This window comes from Pseudopipra pipra, chromosome Z (assembly GCF_036250125.1).
Source record: "Pseudopipra pipra isolate bDixPip1 chromosome Z, bDixPip1.hap1, whole genome shotgun sequence".
NCBI lineage: Eukaryota > Metazoa > Chordata > Aves > Passeriformes > Pipridae > Pseudopipra > Pseudopipra pipra.
The window spans coordinates 60,011,404-60,031,570 of NC_087581.1; the positions used below are offsets into that span (position 1 = coordinate 60,011,404).

The following is a 20,167-nucleotide window of genomic DNA, read 5'->3' on the forward strand; positions in this document are numbered from 1 at the left end:
AATGCTCAATGGCTTTGATCAGGTTGCCCTGCTGAATCAAGCTTTATTTCAGTTAGCACAAACACTTGGCAGAACCATGTAAGGACTAGCACAAGTAGTGCCAGGTTGTGTGTGGAGAGGGGCTAGCACACAGCTACAAAGATGATTAAGGAACTGGAACATTTGTTATGTGTGGAAAGGTTGAAGGAGCTGGGCCTGTTCAGCCTCGAGAAGAGACGACTGAGAGAGGATCTTATCAATGCATTCAAATATCTTAAGGATGAGCAGCAAGAGGATTGGGCCAGACTCTTCAGTGGTGCCCAGTGGCAGGACAAAGGGCCACAAACACAATCTGAAACACAGGAAGGTCCATCTGAATATGAGCAGAAACTTCTTCACTGTGGGGGTGACCAATCACTGGGATAGGTTACCCAGAGAGGTTGTCGAGTTTCTTTCCCTGGAGGTATTCAAAACTTGCCTGCACATGATCCTGTGCAACTTGCTCTGGGTGAACCTGCTTTAGCAGAGAGAGGGTTTTACTAGATGATCTCCAGAGGTCCCTTCCAACCCCAGCCATTCTGTAATTTTGTGAATTTTTTATTTCAGAGCTGCAAATAATTTATTCATTAAGAATTATTTGGTATTTCAGTGTACTTTCTCAGTTATTTTAGATGACAGCAAGAGGAAGTCTAGGCCTCCTATACTTTTAACAGGTTTTAGACCTGAAAGGTACAATAACATGGAGATGTGTTAGAATGATAACAAATAGCTCACCTTAGCCCACTGACATATGAAAATGCTAAAGAAATGGGATGTCTTTGGTCTAGAAGAGGAAGAATCTGATCACAGTCTTCTGTTACTGAGAAACTAACTACAGAGAAAGATGGAGGTGTGCTTTTTAGAAGGGACCATGGTGATGGGGCAGGAGACCATGGGAATAAGGTGCTTCAGAAAGAATTGTGTGGATGTAGGATAATATTCTTCACCATTGGAGCAGTTAACCATGAACAGCTTGCCCAGTGAAGTGATGGAGTCTCCACTGAGGACTTGGCTTGTCAGGGTCCTGGGAATCTCATCTGAAACCCTGTGTTCTGCAGAAGGTGAGATCAGTGAGAGGCTCTGATTGCATTGTCAAGCTTGTTGCAGCTTGCCACTGATCTGAAACAGAAGCTCCAGTTTACAAAAAGTCTTCCACAATCTTACTGAATAATAGTAACAATGATTGTTTGAGAACTCTTGAGAAATTAATTAGATGTCTGAGCTTTAATTTGATGTGTGATCATAGTAGCCTCAGTACCTTGAATAACCAGTGCCTAGTGTGTTGCACGTAATAGGTGTGCAGTAGTGGAAAAACACTTGTTTTCTGAAAATTGGAACCATCAATTTGAAACTATTTCATGATGCTTTAATTTTTGGTTAATGAGCACAGTCTAAGCTTTCAGTTGGAATAAAAATCATGGCCATGTAAATTCATGCGTTTTTTGTAGTTGTGAAGTTTTTACCCAGCTGCAGATTTTTTGGTTCTCTTACAATGATTTTTAGATCACTGCAGGTGTGCATGCATGACTGTTGACAAAAGGGGGGATTAAACCATAAATGCATCATCCCCAGTGTGACCTCGAGGGTACTAAGTTTGCCTTTTTGCCGAGGTCAAGGTCACTGAATTCAGCAAACCTTAAGCAAACCTCTGGAGCTGATACTGCTGCAGAAGGAAATGCTTTTAACCTTTTTATTCTTGCTTCCCCTGTTCCTGCCTTTGCATGGTTCCATTGTGAATTAGAGGGGAAACTCAATTAAAATTAAAGATACGTTAAATAAATAAATAAAGTCATTTGTCAGTGAGATGTTTTTTGTTCACTGCAGTGCAGCATTTGTTGTCGCCAGACACGGGTGGTAGAGACTGAAATTTTCCACACTCTGCTGGTCCATTCTGACTTAGGCTGTAGATTGTCAAATAATAAGGGAGAATAAAGAAAATTAATTTAACGTTCTTTACTCAACTTTTTGGCTCAAAGCCTTCATAATTATTGTTGTCTGTAGTTATTGCATGCAACAGTAGTTGCAGCAAGAGTGCTTTTTAAGTGTTCTGATTGACAGTGTTTCATACAGATTGCCAGTACCGTCAGGTTTTGCAGGAAAGTCAACTCCTAGTCTCTAAAGTCCTTCAGACTGTGGTACTTCATGGTGCTCCTTGTAGCACACCTAATCAGTTTCTCAGATCAGTCATTTCAAATGCTTTTTGAACTCTGCTGAGAAACTGTAGTCTTTGTTCATGGCTGAAGATAAAGAGGTCTGAATATGTCATCAGAGATGTCCTGTTGACCGTCCTCCATGGAAATGACTGTAGATAAAGTTCTTACTCTTCATGGCATGTGTCGCCTAAGATGCTGCTAAGAGTTGTTTTTGTAGGAACATATGTCTGTGAAGTTTCTGTGAAGTAGGATAGCCTATGGAGTAAGGATGCAGTATCTAAGTGGCTGTATTGGGACCTCTCTATGTCCAGTGGTGCCAGATCTTCTTGCCCATCACAAGAAAATTCCAACAGACAAAGGTTGTTCCTTAGTAATGCTGGAGACAGTCAACTCCGAATAAGTAAAGTGAAGCCCAGCCCAGGTAAAACCACTTTTTAAATTCATATATTTGACATATATTTTTAACTATAGATGAGATTTACTGTCTGTATTGTATGCACAGCTTTGTGGTTTGGGACCTACTTTGCAGCAGTTTCTAGTGCTGATGTTGGCATGTTGTTTGTGCCTTACTGGAAGTAGTTCAGCTGAGTAAAATAGTGTGAAAATGTTTTTTAAGTAGTTCTAGTAGAAGACTGTCAGTGTTCATGAAAATCAGAACATATAGGCAGTGTTTCAAATAAATAATTTCCTGTAGCTGAACAGTAAATTCCTTGGAGTTTTTTTATAGAAGTAGTGATTTTGTTTGAATTAGTGGTTTATTATCCAGGGTCAGATTTTGGGTTAAACAGATCTGATCAATACAATAGTTGACAAAAGCCTTGAAGTGTTAATTTTCCACTTTCAAAAACAATTTTTTGTATCAGAAGAGTTTAAAGATACTCTTGCTCTACACAGAAGTACCTTTTTGTACAACATACTTTTTTTAGCTTTTTCTACTCAAAAAATGGATTTGTAATAATAATAATTGTAAAGAAACATTTTACCAGCCCACTGGTAGAAATGTCCCTTGGAGGTTATGCCACTGTGCTGAGATTAGTGTCTCCTTCATTGTCATTTGGCTGCTGTGTTTTAACTAGAAAAATTCTTATGGAGTTGTGTTTTGGGCTGAGTCATATCACCATTTTTTCCTTGGTCTTACTGTTTGGAGTTCTGATGCAGAACCACATGCAGAAATTAGGTGGTTGTAGAGGTGCCTATCCACATCTGTCTCCTCTTCTTCAGAGGTGCCTACTGCTGGTGACCAAGGTGGCTCACCACCTTGTGAGGAAAATGCAAATTACAACTTGATCTGCTAAGGAAAGCTGCTATTAACTTTTGGTTTTCCTTGACATGCTGAATTGTAGTTTCTGCATATGTACAGGTTGTTTCACAATCCCTCGTCTTATCTGGTGAAAGGAGAGCAAGAATTTCTAGGAGGATAGCCAGACACAAGTGTGGGTGGCAAAAATATACATCTAGCTAATTTTAGTCTGAGTCAGAACTTTGGGCTTCCAAGGTACCATTACATGAGTATTTTCTCTCATAGCAAACTCTGTGAGAGTAGTGTGGCTTTGGTGCTCTGTCAGAGTGAGCAGTGCAGCTGTTTGAAGGGCCATGCTGTTTGTTGGGTGGCTGCAGTGGTTTGAGGTAAAAACAAACCCTGCAAAAAAAGTGTTAGTTAGCAGATATGGTAGGATAAGTTTATGGAAGGAGACAGACTGTGTGAAAGAAGGACTTTTGGTGTCCTAGCTTCTCCACTACTCTATTGAATACTTGAATTTGGTTACTCAATTTTAAATGTTTAAAAAAGGTAGTCATCTAGGTTGTTTTATGCCCAAGGACAAGAAATAAATAGCTCTAGATGTTAATTCATGCTGTGTGCATATTTTTGCATTGTTTGCTTACAAAGTAGGCTTTGCTGTTTCACACTTGAATTCTAAACGTCTGAAACTGGGTTTGAGGCACAATGAGAAGCAGCTTGCTGTAGTTAAGGGTTACCTTGCATATGCACTTAATGCATATTTAGGGGATTATTCATGTAAGAATTTTTCACAGAGAACTAGTGCTCCATATAACAATAACATAACCTAGTTTACTTTGTAGTAAGTTGTTTTGTTGGGTATTTTTTTCAGGTAAACAGGCTCATAGGTTAATTTTGAATTGGCATATCATTATTATATAAAAGAAGGGGCAGCTTAAATAAAAAACCTTGTTGAGACAGAGAAATATCTACAGTACAAAGGACATTATTTTATCCAGTAGATAAATTTCATGTTTTCTGAGCGAGTCTCTGGGTTGCACCACTGTCAAAGGCTGCGAATTCATAGATGAATCTGTTTCTGCAACATTTTGTTAATTTCCCCGTGATATTTATGGTGGGAAGTGTAAGTCTTATCTTTTTCTTTTAGGTTGACAATTGCATTTTTCGCGCTCTCTGGTCTGGATATGTTGGATTCCTTAGATGTGGTGAACAAAGATGATATAATAGAATGGATTTATTCCCTGCAGGTCCTTCCCACTGAAGACAGTGAGTGAGTTTTTAGTTTTTTTATCGATATTAACATCTTTACTTTTGCTTTCTACTTGGGGAATAGTGGATGGCTCTAGTTTTTATAAAATACAAGATTGACCTTCCTGAAGTGCTGTCCTGATAATTTCAGATAGTGATGTCAAGCAAATCTTGGAAATAGATCCCTCACAAATAATAAAGGTAGAAAAAGCAGAAATTAATTTGAAGATAAGCCAGTATATAATAGTATAATGAAGTTGCACCTTTGGGCATCTCAGAGGAATGTTTCACCTGGTTCTAAAAGAAATGCATATGTTATGTAACTATTATAAGTCTAGTAGTGTTTATATTGAATTGTGCTCCTATACCAGGAACTCTGAGCACAGGTGTGGTTATTTGGAACAGCTTTTGGAAAACTGGAGGTGTAAGGGTAAGAAGCAAAAAGGATAAGCACAGTCCCTGCTTGAGAAAATAAAATCTGTTCTTTAGATCTGTGAAGGTTGAATTTACCCAAGGTTTTTAGAGGGAATAATGCTGTTGCTGTATCTCAGCTATCCTCAGATCGGAAGGTGCATAACAGATCCAAGCTGGAGAGGGAGCCCACAGGAAATGTCTGTTTCCTGGTGACTTGACAGAAGTTAGGGAGGTGCTCTTCCTGTGGGCTAGGTGGTATTGGCAATTTCTTCTGTGGCACTGCAGGTGAGTGGTGACCAGCAGTAGAGTGGGTGGGAGGGAGGGAGATGTGGGTGAGGCGCTGCTGCTTTACAGCAGGCGTGTTAAATGCTGGTGTGGGTATAGCTCCAGGCTGGTGGTTCTCTAGAGAAGAGGTAATTCCAGGTGCCTGTCTGAAAAAAACATGACCATGTACCATTGTGTGTTTTCTTCTATTATTTAGTCTAATTATATACTACAAATCAGGTCTCTAAAATCTATATATAGGGTCTCTAAAATCAGTTTTGTGAAATAAAAAAATTTATATGAAGTAAGCATTTGGAAGTCAGGATAGCTGATGCTTGCTTTATGCACTAATAAAAAGATCACCCCAGGATCCACCCCAGGAATTAGTTTTAATAGATTTCTTTTGTCTTTTGTTGTATTCCAGGACCGATTATAGAAAATTAGGAATTTGGATCACATAATTATTCCTGCAACATTTTAATCATGAGGATGTGCCTATACCTTACAATTAAATTTTTTTCCCTATGTGTATATGCTTTGTTTTCAGGAGTTCCTCACTTTCTGACTTTTATCCCAGCCTTCAGAAGTGTATTCCAAAAGATCAGGGAAGTTTGCAAGATTAGAGAGATTAAAATGAGCATTTTTATTTGTTTGTCATTGATAGTATGCAGTAGTTTTTCAGGGGGTTCTACCTGGCCAATGTTTGGAATATTCCCACTGTCAAGAACCTCCTGGGGAGGGCAGTAAAAATCTCAGCACACAGATGTGGAGGCTGACAGTCCATGGTGCAGTAGAGATGTGCTCCTTCTTTTTCTAGCTATCATCTCCTCATAAAACTACAGGAGGGTAGTTTTGGGGAGGGTACTTTTGGCAGTGCATTCTGTGCTTTCTAAATAATAAATCTCTGCTTTTTACCATAAGAACAAGCTTCCCTCCAATCCTGTATTTTCATATCACATTGTAATAACTCTTGTTCTTCTTATGCTTTTGGTAATAACACTACTCTTATCTTGGTCATTTGACCCCTAAAGCTTCGGCATTATTTTTATTTAGTTTTTACTTCATCTACTAGAAAATAAACAGTATAAAATATAAATTATGCCAACAGCAGAAAGTAGAGTATTGGATCACTAAATGTGAAGAAGAGAACGTCTACCCTTCTGTAATGTCTACTTTCAACAAAATGTATTGACTTTCTGTTTTTTAATCCTGGTTCTGTGCAATGATTGTTAATTGGCAGCTTCCCAGTAACAGAGCTCTTACTCCCTCTTTTGGCCTTTTTGAAGAAGTGTCTAAACTCCTGTAGGCTACAGCAATGAAGTTTTTGGTTTCAAAATGCTTGTACATCTCTAGTTAGAGATGGGTGCCTGCTAGATGAATCAGAATCCTTCTGGGTAAAAAAACAAACAAGCAACCGCAATACTTTGCTTTTAAAGAAACTTACTATTGCAGCTTTTTTAACATTCATTCTGATAAATCTGTCTTTGTGTGGAATATTGGTTTTAGACATTTAAATTATACCACTTTTTTATAATGCAGTTTCTGCAATGACAAATTCCAGCAATCTAAAGTAACTGTATCATATTTGATGTAAGTCTTTATTTAGTTTGGTTCTGGGACTGAAAACCAATTTAAAACCTCCATTTTAAGTTGGAATACATTTTTACAGAATCTTGGGATTTGTTTTTGGTCATGTCAGTGGTTGAATTTCTAAAATGGGCAAAAAGAGAATTTCTGTAATTCTTTTCAGAATAAATAAATTTCTTTGCCCTTCACGTTTGTCCCTCCAAAGGTTCCATTATCTATAGCATCATGGCTGGGCTTCGCAAACGAGGATTTGGGAAGGGCTCTACCCACATTTGCTACAAACGCGTTGGTGGCTAAAAAGGCCAATACACCTGGTTGCAAAAGGCACAGCAGAAAGACTCCTTAGATGGTGTATTCTGCAAGGCACGGTTCTTTCTGCGTTGTCTTTTCTCCTCAAATTATCTATAGCACTTCAGTTGATTTTTGCTAAAAGCATTTTTTTCAGATGGCTAATTCAAATTATTTTTAGAACTACTGCTGCCTTACAGTCATTTTTCCAATGGATGGGAGGCAGAACAGTTGATGCTTTACAAACTTAGTGCCTGTCCATTTTTATCAATAACTATTGTAGTATGTATACTAGCTGGGATAGAATTTACTGTTTTTCATAGTAGCCCCTAAGCTGCTGTGTTTTGGGCCTAGGACTAAAAGAGTGTTGGTAACAGCAGTCTTTTAGCTGTTGCTGAATAGTGCCTACACAACGTCAAGGCTGGCTCTTTTCTTCTCCTCTGCACTCCTTTTCCCCCAGCAGATACAGCTGGGGGACACAGCCAGGACAGCTGACCCGGACTGACCTGAGGACTGACCTGAGGGATACTCCACACCATCTGGCATCATTTTCAGCAATTAAAGCTTGGGAAAAGAAGGAGAAAGGGGGTGATGTTTGTGGATCTGCCATTGGTCTTCCTGAGTAACCCTTACATCTGCTGAGGCCCTGCTTTCTGGGAAGTGGCTGTTTACCTGCCTGGCTGATGGGAAGTAGTGAATGAATCCTTCCACAACTTCTACTTCATTTATCAGACTGTCTCTGTCTCACTCCCTGTGTTTTCTCCCCTTATCTCTGTTTTCTTGCCCTGACACTGGAGGGGGAAGTGAGTGGGTGGCTGTGTGGGTGCTCAGCTGCTGGTCAGGGTCAACCCACCACAGCGGGACGTTACAGAACCTGACAGAAAATTCAGAATTTAGTGGTTTAGAGCACTTCTTAGATAGGATCTCCCAATATCCTGTGGTAGTTTTAAGTAACATGTTTGTATTTACTGCTGTGTAATGTATCTTATGGCTGAAGAAAGCTTCGCTTCAGAGGTTTGTAGTCTTTGAAATTTTTATGTGAAACTAAAGCTCACTAATGCAAAGTGGTGAGATCTTGATCTACCTGAGTAAGAAAGCAAATGTATGCTCTGTCAGCCTAATTGAAATGCACTAAAGGAAGATAAAGATTAAGGTCTGTCAGGATAGTATTCTTCTGTGGGTTTATTGCAACTGTGATTCAAACAAATAATGTCCTTTAGGTACCATAATTTTAGCTCAGCTCTTTCAGAGACTGGCTCAATACTAGTTTTAATTTGGAGGGAATGGCATGTCACATATGCAAGCTGACTCTCACACAGAAACACATCCTTAGCCGAATGCTTCAACTTATTGCTGCCTTCTGCTTGTTTGAAGGGCCCCTGCCTTCTGTAACTCATGCTAAATAGTTAGGCTTTATATTGCGTAGATTTTGGCCATGGTTACCTTTCCTTCACTTCAGGAAATGCTCTGCTTAGGTGCGTGGCTAATATATATTTTTGGTTTGTTTGTGTGTTCACTGCATGAAGTAGGAATCTTGAAAAAGTACTTTTTTTTTTTTTCATTTTGAGGAAGGTGGTGCTCTTTTACAAGCCTTACCAGAAATTATATGTATTTAGACTAAGATGTATTTTTTCAAATGTTAGTGAAACTTTGGAAAAGGGTTCACAGAAGACCCTCTTTCTCCTAGCTGCTTGTTCTTAAGATCCTTATCGTGTCAGAGTTTTAATGTTTTTCCTCTCGTAGTACAGCTCTTTGACAGAATTTCAAATTTATTATAATTATCTTAAAGTGCAACTCATAGCAATTTAAGAAAGATGTATCCCACTTTCTCGCAAGCCAGTTCAGCACTTTTAAAAGAGAGTGAATCCAGAGCTTTGTGCTCAAGTAATCTAATTACAGGCAGCGGAGGCACACTGCTTGACCATATTCATCCACCATCCTCCCACACAGGAACACTGGCATTTGTTTGACCCTGCTTGAGAGCTTGCTGAAATGGCAGGAAAACATGTATTTATTTATCTAACAGAAGGTTAGCTTTGTGTTGTGTTGGTGAGCTGTGTTGACTGGGAGTGCCAGTGCCAGCCCACTAGAAGAGAGGGAAGGAAATTGTACTTTTTGACGACTGGATGCTTCACTAGCTTTGCTGTACTAAGAAATGGAACCAAAAAGAACACTGAGACACGTTTTATTTATAGGACTGAACCCACAGAACCCATGCATAGCAGACTGCTACGTCACAGACCTAAAACTTACTTCTGTCAAAGACTAGGTTTAGATTTGTAATAATGATTATTTCTTCTTGTGTTGTCAGTACTGAAAAAAAATTTATAAAATGCCATTGACTGTTTTTTGAAATTATTGTTGCATCGTGTGCTTTTTGATCATAAGTTTCTTGAGGAGAAATATGAATGTTCTTCCAATATAACTTTCTTTTAATGGCTACATTTGAAATATTTATCTGGATGTATAATGGACTTCCATTTTAGAGAATGCAACTTTGCATTTTATGACATCCTCTAGTGCTTGGATTTACAGGAATGATTACATCTTTAGCCCTAGTTCAGTAAGAAGAATTTATGCGTGTTTTTATCTGGATGTGCTGATGGGGTCAGCCTTTGTCAAAGCTGTGACTTTTTTATATATATAATAAGATTTTATTGATGTGTGTAAGCTTGCTTCTCTACTTGGCAAAATGAGAAAAGCCTTGCAGACAGAGGAATGCATGGGTAATCTAAATGTGAAGAAGTAGTGGTAAAAGTTATTAATCCTTCCATGCAAGAGAAATCATAAAACACAAATAACAAAAATGTCCTGTCTGTAAAAAAAGAGCTCTTATGATAAGTCGTCTGTGGTCATCATTGAAGCTCTGTTACCTCTCTTAAGGACTTTCTGGCCTAAGCACACGTAGGTAATAGGGTTTTCACAGGAGAGTCTCAGCTGTTGATTTAAGTATGGAGTCTTTTTGTTTTGAAAAAGGGTCAGTTTTCTTTAGTTGTCAAATGTGAAAGTTTTTCCAGGTGGGTCATGTTCAGCTTGCAATAATTATGCAGCAATTGATGAAATGTTTATTACTTTTGCTCTGTCCTGAACTCCTTCAGAAAGTGGTTGTTAGGTCGACGGTGAAAGTGGACACTAGGTGGTACCGTTTCATAGCTGCAGTTGGACTGAGCTTCTGCAAGCTGTGCTGCAGCTGAACTGGTCACTCCAGCAATTTCTTACGAGGGTCATAAACTGTGATCACACCCTCGTAATTAGGGTATATTTAATTTCTACTTCTGATTCTGACAGCGCATTTGTGGCAATTTGTTTGACTAATACTACTAAGCTGTCATAAAATAAGTACAAGTACTTTGCAACAGTGTAGTAAAACAATCTTCACAGAAGGTGAAGTTTCACGTCATGAAGTTTCTTTCATAAGCTGAAAGACAGTAGTTTTCCCTGACTCCTCTTTGGTTCCCATTTGGTTTTGAACTTGTGTCTTCACAGGATGCTAAAAAAATTTCTAGACTTGACATCAATGTTCCAGAGTCATCTGGTTAAAAAATGAGTGTTTTTCAATTCCTGTTTTAATGCTTCCCTTATCAACTCAGAATTCTATTTTTTAATTCATGTATTGTGACCAGATATTCAGCAGTTCTCTTGTAATATTGAAGGTCTAGGTAGCATGTATTACATGCATATTACTGGATTGGAGGGGGGGATAAAATTCTCTTTAAAGTTTCTCTTCTAGTAGTAAGAGCATTAGAGTCATGCTGGTCTTCTGTTTCTCCTAGGAGCCAGTATGTAAAGTCTAGAATGAGGGATCAGAAGTACCGACAAAAAGAGTCAAATCAGATTTTAAATTGATAGCAATGTAGTTAAAAATCCATTTTAAAATTACAGATGCTGTTTTGTAGTTGATAGCAGTTTAGTAGTACAAGAAAGGTTTTAAAATACTATATGAAAATTGAACAGCTAAAGGGAGTAATGGATCCTGATTTCATTCATGTACTTCATTTTTAATCTTTTTTCATAATAGCTGTGAATTCAGAAGCCAATCAGGGTGACACACTAAAAGTACATGACACTTGGGTTTCATGCTGCCATTTCTATCTTGATAATTAATGATAAACTACAGTCTAAAAGGATGGGGATCAGTATTTCCAGGATGAATCCTTCCATCTAACAGCTAGCAGCTGAGCTCTGTTCAACTGCAGAGCTGTCTTAATTGTAGTGTGTCTTCCTTTGCAGCAGGCCAGAACAGCTGTGTGCTAGTAGGCTAGCAACTTTTCTGGATGAAGGGTTTTCACTTTAGGACCATTTCAAAGTGAGTTTTCTCGGTTGCTTAAGCACTTAAGACACAGATTCTTTTTTATTGAAAATGGGTCAAGTGAATGGTGATTTTTTTCCACAATGTCGCCTGGGAAATTTGGTACTTAAGAGGCTGGAATTCTAGTTCTTCTTTTACTGATTCATTCACATTGTGTCATTTTTGAAATTGTGATTTTTTTTTGGACAGTGTCTTTCAGGACCTTGGATTAGTCTTTAATTTATTTTACTGTGCTTTCCAAAGGCTGATGCAACATGAAATTCAAGTATTTGACTCTGGAAGCAACCAGACAAATGTTCTCTGCTGCAAATGTTTAGATTATAACAAAATAAAACAGTTATGAATTTTTTTGTCCACAATTACAGATACTGTTTCTGTTTCCTCTTTGTGGGTATGACTATGCCATATCAGGTTTTAGTGAAGGCTGAAGTTGCTTTCATTACATGTATAGAGTCATTAAAAAATAGTTTTGATTGAACTGTGGAGGAAGTGGAGAATTGCAGGTGTTTTGCTCCATTTCAGTTAGATCCAAAGACTTGTCTTGTAGAGAAACTTGCGTACTTTAGCCAAGTTGAAGTTCTTAGGCTAGTAAAAACTTTCCAGTTTAAATTTTGCATATATGGAGAACATATTTAGAATTAGAAGGTAATATGCTGATAAATTACACAAGAACTTGTAGACCACATTATACAGTGAGTTTTTTAGAACTTTCAGCTTTATAACTGTTCATTTTTTTTTTTTTAGTCTGGTGCAATTTTCCCTAATATCCATGAGGATTTTTAGATTAAAGGCTGAAGAATTAAAAAAAAAAAGGGGGGGAGAGAATTTAAGAAATTCAAGAACACCCAGGTGCTGTTTAACTACAGCATTCATTAGGCTTTTACTTTCAGAGACTGAGCAGTAAACAATTGAGTTTTTGCCATGCAAAAGCACAGTTGAGCCCCACAAACCTGTACTTTACACAGTATGTGGTTCACACTTCTGTATGCAACATGCTCAGGTATTGTGAGACATTTGAAACAAATTATACTGAATCACTGACAGAAATGTTTGATAGCTACAATGTGCTTACAAGTGCAATTTGTTTGCCCTTGAACATGTTGCAGAGTGTCTTAAGACAGTTCTGCTTGTGAACAGACGGTATTACCAGGCAGGAATCCAGGGAAGAATAAAAAATATGTTAACTCTGGACATTTTCCCAGGGGAGCAGTCCTTTTTTTTTCTTTCTGGAGAGCATGGAAGACAATTCTTTTCTGATCCAATGGATATATTTTCACCAAATTAAAAAAAAAAATGTGTGCTTTGTGCTTTGTCATTACAGCAGGATTAGGTTTGCTTGTAGTTTTCTTTGTTTTGTTTTAATTAATTATGGATAACAAACTAAGGTCAAAAACTGAGAGACACATGCAAACTCTAGTTATATTATGAATAGTGTTGGACTAGCGGGTCTTGATATCAGTAGAGGATTATGGTTTATAATGAGTGTTTTAACTAAACAAGTTAGTTGAGTGTTGTTTTAATCTTTTCCAGGATCAAACTTGCATCGCTGTGGATTCAGAGGCTCTTCATATTTAGGAATGCCATTCAATCCCTCCAAGGTCAGTTAAGAATGTGTGTGTGTGTGTGTGTGTGTAATATTTTCAATTAGGCAATAAATGATCTTGTGTCTTTTTTATAATATAAACTTCGCAATTACAGAATATCTGGAAGGCAGAGATTTTTTCACTGTTAATACACTAAAACGTTTGCAGAGCTTTTAAGAAACATACATAAGAAACATGCTCAAATGATACCTAGGACTTGAGTTTCCAGATGAGTGAAGAAATTGGCATACAAATTGTGGCTCAGTGCAGTTTTTCTTTCTCTGGTCTTTTGCTAACTTAGGGAAACTTCTCTAGCTCAAGAACTGTCACATGGCAGAGAAGGGCAGAACAGCCCCATATTAAGTGGTGCAGAACATGCTGTTCTTTGGTATCATAGAATGGTTTGGGCTGGAAGGACCCTTAAGATCATCTCGCTCCAATCCTCTCACCACAGACAGGGACACCTTCCACTAGAGCAAATTGCTCAGGACCTCATCCAACTTGGCCTTGAACAATTCCAGGGATGGGGAATCCACAACTCCCCTGGACAACCTGTTCCAGTGCCTCACCACCCTCACAGTGAGGAATTTATTCCTAATACCTAATCTAAACCTACTTTCAGTTTGAAGCCATTCCCCCTTGTCCTGTCACTACATGCCCTTGTAGAAAGTCCCTCTCCATCTTTCTCATAGACTCCTTTCAGGTACTGGAAGGCCACAGTTAGGTCATCTTGAAGCCTTCTCTTTCCCAGGCTGACCAGCCACAGCTCTCTCAGCCTTTCCTCGTAGAAGGGGTGCTCCCTCGTGTCATCTTCCTGGCCCTGCTCTCATCTTGCCACATGCTTCTTGTGCTGGGGACCTCAGAGCTAGATGCAGCACTTTGGGTGGGGTCTCACCAGAGTGGAATAGAGGGGCAGAATCCCCTCCCTCCCACTCCTGCCCATGCTGCTTTTGATGCAGCCCAGGATACAACTGGCTTTCTGAGCTGCAAGCACACATTGTTGTCTCATGTCCAGCCTTTCCTTCACCAGCACCGCCAAGTCCTTCTTGGCAGGTCTGCTGTCGATGACTTTTACTCCCACTGTATCCTCCCAGTTTGAGATTACCCCAACCCAGATGCAGCACCTTGCACTTAGTCTTGTTAAACCTTATGAGAATCCCCTTCTTGAGCTGGTCCAGGTCCCTCTGGATGGCATTCTGTCTTTCAGAAGTGTCAACAGCACCACTCAGCTTGGTGTCGTCTGCAGATTTGCAACGGGTGCACTCGATGCCTCTGTCTGTGTCATTAATGAAAATATTAAGTAGCCCTGGTCCCAGTACAGACCCCTGAGGGCACCACTTGTCGCTGATGCCAACTGGGACTTTGAGCCATTGACCACTACCCTCTGGATGTGATCATCCAACCAATTCCTTATCCACTGAACAATCCACCCATCAAATCCACAGCTCAATTAAGAGAGAAGGGTGTTGTGGAGGTCTCAGGTCTGCTTTAAAGCTCTATCAGTGAATTCCCCTAACTGTCCTGCATCCTTTAGAAAGTAGATCCTATCTGATGCCAATATGCATCATACCATGTAGGCCATCCCATTGGCCTAAATTTTGACAGTGTCACCAGCCTTGTAGCCACATATTATTAGACTGGGCCTCTCTGTTTCTTCTGATATCACTGTCTGCAACTGGTATTCCCCTTCCTGTGTTGAATCACATGTGTTTGATTGCACCTGATACCCACTCACACATAGGCAAAGCTCTGTTCATTCCCTAAGAGACAATGCTTTGAAGCCCAGGAAACTGAGGTTCAAGAGAGTTAAACTTGTATATGAAAAGAAAGTACCCTTAATAAAAGAGAGAAAGGAGGTTAGCAGAGGCTGCTAAAAGTGTTGCAGAAGGTTTTGTGTAGTTGGATGTGAAAAGTAGAGTAACTTTATGCTTCTGACTAGCTTGTGGAAATGTTAATCTACATTGGAGTAATAACTGCGTGTGCCTCTTTGCATGGCAAATCAGCATAGTACTTATAGCAGTAATACTCAGAAGTTACACTTTATAATAAGCTGAAAATAATTGTGAAGGCAGTATTTTACATGTCTATGTTGAACACTCGGCAGCATGTGACAGGCAAAGTAATTTGTCTCTTGGTTTGGTATTTATCCTGTTACACACTACAGGTGATGTCTGCAGTGAGATCTCACCGTAGTAGCAAGTTTCAGTTGGAATTTACTTCCATGGCAATCCAACCACCCACTGAGCTTGAAGGAAACAAGGAGAAAATTCTACTTAAAACCTAAATTGATTTGGGATCTGTAGTGGTGACTTACTGAGATAACTTGTTAAAAATAAAGTTTAGATGCAAAATAATAGTAGACAATTTCAATATAGTTGTATAAGGAAAAGACTGAGTTTACTCAGAAGAAAGATGATTACCTTTCATAACAGTCACGTAAAGAAGGTTGAGGTTGTCATACTTAATGAGGTTGGCATAACAGCACTGTATAATGGATAAAGACATAATTTTAGCAAACTGAGATAATAAAAATATATCAGTCTCATGTTACCTCGAAGATTTGGGTCACTGCCACGTGGTGCAGTACACTAAGTCAGTGTATAAAGCTAGAAGATTTGATTCTGGATTTGGTTCTGAGATCTTATAATGGACCCTGAAGACAAAAAGTCTGTAAGATTGGCAAAGCGTTGTTTTCCCTTCCCAGCACTTTCTGGTGTTTTAATTTAACTATCAACCGCCAATAGTATGTGCTTCATACTTAAATATTCTCTTTATAGGAAATGTGTTGAAGTCCATCAGTGTCTTGGAATGTGTTAGCCAATCTGCAGAATGAAAAAAGGGGTGGAACCATGTAACCTGTGGAAATAAGCTATAAGGTCATTATTTCTAGAAAACTGTTTGCACGTGGATGTGCTTTTTATTCAAACACTGCAGTACTTTTTTCGTTGTATCTGCAGTAGAAGGATTACATCTGCTTGATTTATTGGCATGCAAAGGTTTAAAGCATTTCCAGCACTGTTGCCCTGAAATGTTCTGAAATAACTCAGAAAAAAAACCTTGGAAATCACTGCCATGACTTGGAGATATGTTTACGGTCTTGTCATTGTTCTTTATTCATCATTTAAAAAGATTCTATGAAATCTGTCTTGAAAAATAATTCATGAAAAAGCCTGTGTTTTGGATTTACATTGATGTTTGATAAAATTTATTACGTGCCGCTAGAGTGATTTCATTCTTGAACTCTGAAAAAGTGCCATACCAGAGGTAGCCAAATCTATTCTGTCACTAGGGATCCTTCAAAATAATAGGAAAAAAGTCAAGGCAAATGCTAGAATATCCAACTTTACTAAATGTTGCAAGGATAGCTCGTTGGGGTTTAGTTTGGGGGTTGTGTTTTTTTAGCTGTTACCCTTTTAATGTTTGATAGTAATGTCTTTGCAGTTCTTTGGAACAGTAGCAAAATTAAAACAAAAGCATATCCACTTCACCAGCTTAGCATACAGCCTTTACAAACCATAACAGTCTTAACTGTAAAGGAAGCATAAGAGTGACTCTTCTGTCACCACATTTAAAACATAATTTCCTTTAGAATTAGAAAATAATTTTTTTAAAAATGGCTCCAAGTTCTGCAGTCTCTCTGATTTGAACTAGCTTTTTGAGTTTAGGGGTGAACAGTCTCCTCGGAGTTTCAGGTGGGCCTAGATATTTTCAATCTCTTTAAAATGCTATAAATCAATTTTAGGGCTAGATTGAAAGCCAATACCTGAAACTTCTTTGTAAGATTGTGGTAAATAACATATGCTTTCACTTGGGGGACAAAAGATTTCTTTTGTGTTCCTGACACAACATTGTATTTTCTCAAGGCTGTAACACTGATACTGATGAAAGATGAATAGTTTAAGAAACTGTTTGCAGAGTGACTCAAATAAAAGACAACAATAAATAAAATATAAAAATAAACAGAAGATAACAATAAATACTATAAAGACTCAGGTAAGTCTGGGTCAAAGCATCTCTGTATTGCGTATTTCTTTTATTTTAAGCAAACATCTCTGTGTTTTATTTTTGGGGATTCTGAGCAACCCGGCTTAGTGAAAAGTGTTGCTGCCCATGGCATGGAATTGCAGCTAGATGATCTTTAAGTTCCCTTCCAACCCAGGACATTCTGTGATCCTACAAAATGGGAAATTGCAAGGTCTTGCAGAATAGTTTTGAAACAAGTAAAGAGATTACCATAGCACAGGCACCTCAAATTAGAGTCTAGGTACTGTGTTCAGCACTGGACTGTAAGTTTTACTCAAATTGGCTAAATCAGCTGAAATCATGCACTTTAGATGAACTTCAGTCATTGTAACGTGAAAACCACACCTCTACAGCTTAGGCTACGCATCTCCAAGTGAAGACAGCTACCCACTGAACATCTGCAATAAACTTAAAATACACTGTACCTTTAAATCAAAGCAGGCAAAAGATCGTCCAATAGCTATTATGTACACATTTATTTAGAAATTAGATTAGTGAATACTTATGTATTTTGAAAGTATAATTATGCTGCTTGGCTGTAACCAGGTGTGCTGGTTTTGTAGATTTACCATCCAGCACCCATCTCTGTGCAGACATGTCAAAAGCAGTTAACTCTATGTGTGGATTGGCTCCTTGCACACTGCGTAAAAGAATCCTTTCTTGGAACAGCAGTGCCAGGTGTGAGAAGAAGGTTTTTTGAAAGTGGGACTCTGCTTGTGCAGGTGTATGTTTATTAGTGTTTGAAGAGATCTTTCCCATGCTTTTGCAGCAAAGAGAATTTCTTAGTTCTCTCTGCAATAGTTGGCAGGGATTTCTGGTGACCATAAGTTATGTTTAATTAGCAGTTCTAAATAATATGGTAGGGGACACTGCTGTGTCACTGAACCATTTTTAAAAGCTTCCCCTCACCTTGCATCTTTTAGTGTTAAGTCTTTTAAGGAAGGCTCAGATTATGGAGACCATGATGGTAATGCCAATAGAACTAGAACTTATTACTCTATCTGTGAGATCCAAGTAAATTTGTTTCCTGTGAGACTTACAAACTAATTACCACAAAGAACAAAATGTATAGAGAACACACCCTGACCATATCCCCTTTTGTTGTCTTCTCAGAGTATGTGTGTGTCAGTGCGTTAGATCAGTAGAGAGCACTTTATAAAAGCAATTTCTTGTGCTTGCTCCAGAAGAGCAAGAGTGGGCTCCTTTTAAATGAAACTGAGCCAGACAGTGCACTCCAGATGAACTTCCCCATTAGCAGTCCTTGCTCTTCCTGTTAAAGGAGAAGCCACTGCTTGAGCATTCTTGCACCATTCAAGGAGCCACACACACACTCCACCCAAGACTTTAGGTGCCAGTACTGGAATCCTTCCACAGTGGGCAGCCCCAGGGAGCTGATGGGTGCCCCTTTTGACTTCTTGCTCACACACACATGAACTCACAGATGTGCTTCTGTCTTCAGGCTGAACCCTGGGTTTCCTATAGCAGAGTCTCAGCCATTGGATTTATAAAAATTAAATAATTTAAGAGAGTGGTACAGCAGCAGGTCAGCTCAAGATGGGTACCTCCGGAAAGAGACCCAGAACAATGAAATCCATGGGCAATTATACCCTTACAACTTACACATCTGCCTCTCATTCATCCTTCACCTACCTTGCATGCACTCCTTGGTCTGATGGTAATTTTTGGTCTGGGATCTTATAACACCTTTTGGGGTTCTTTTTTTGTCCATGCAGACAGGCTGCTCTTGTTGAGTTGCAGCTTCTGCAGTTGATGGTTGTAGTCTCCTCATTTGCGTTTTTAGTGCACCTGCTCCCTGGCAGAGCATGGGAAACTAAAAAAGACCTAGACACAGGATAAACATTACTTAGCAACAACCAAACCAGCAGTGTGTTATCGATATTGTTGTCATAAAAAAAACCAACACTGTACCAGCTACTGTGAAAATTTCTATGAAAATTAACATTGTGTCAGCTGAAAGCATATCTAGGTGTAGTTTCAAAGCTTGCTGCCTGAAGCTTTATCCAGCTACTCATGCTAAGCAAGTAAAGGTAAGCAAACAACAACATCATAAATCACAGTATTATAGCTCTGTATGACACATTCTACTTAAAACTTAATTTATGCTGAACAACTGCTATCTCTCAACACTACCCTCCAGACCCACTCCCGTTGCGTTATTCCTTCATGCAAACGTAACTATACTGGATCAAGTGTATTTCTGGTTGTTCAAGTGTATAACACACTCCTCTGCAGTTTAACAGGTTTGTTGTTGCTAGTTTTTGAGATGTGACTTCTACCATTTAAAATAACTTCATTCTGTTTATCTGTGTTCTTGGCCTATGAATCTGAGCTGCTGGCAACCTTTGTTTTTGGTATTTAGGCTGACAGTTTGCTTAGTTGCGGCTGTCACTTCAGTCAGCAGCGTCCATGAGGCAGAAATAGGTAGATTTAAGTAAAAGTATTTTTTGTTCATAATGCAGAACTTAAAAGTTAACTTATTTTTACCAAACCTGATCATGTGCTTTGACTATGCTGTCTTCGATAAGATTTCTACGCAATCTCTGAATTACTTTGTTCTTCGTAGCAGAGGCAGTCTAGCAACACTTCCTCCCACCCATGCAAATTTTAGACATATTGGCAGTTATCTCATGAAACCTTTGAGATCTGTAATTTTTTGCATTTGGGGAATCCATTCTAGTCCTGTTTTGTGGTACCAAATTGTCACAGGACCAATTACTACAAATTTTAGGAATTTTCAATTTTATGCAAAATTTGGGTTTTTGGTTTTGGAGGGGTTTTTTTTGTCTGAAACATCCAATTGTCCTGATTGTTGTCCCCTCAAAGACATGTGGGCTCTGTGTTCTGTTACATAAGTGTGTGAAGTATATATAGGTGTGTGTAGGTACAACATAAAATTTTATAAGTAGTATCACAGTGACCTTGCAATAATTACATGGAACCTAGAAGATAAAGTGCATTCCAGTAGACTTAAAAGTTTAAGAGTATATTATTCTTATGGTGAATACTGTTTTAATTTTTT

At 38.7% G+C, this 20,167-nt stretch overlaps 1 protein-coding gene across 1 annotated transcript in view; it reads left to right on the forward strand.

The window, feature by feature from the left end:
- PGGT1B (protein geranylgeranyltransferase type I subunit beta) overlaps positions 1-20,167 on the forward strand; it is a 36,343-nt gene that overhangs the window by 855 nt on the left and 15,321 nt on the right. The window contains 2 exon segments of the mRNA XM_064642135.1: positions 4,559-4,677; positions 13,052-13,119. Coding sequence (XP_064498205.1) covers positions 4,559-4,677; positions 13,052-13,119 — 187 coding nt within the window.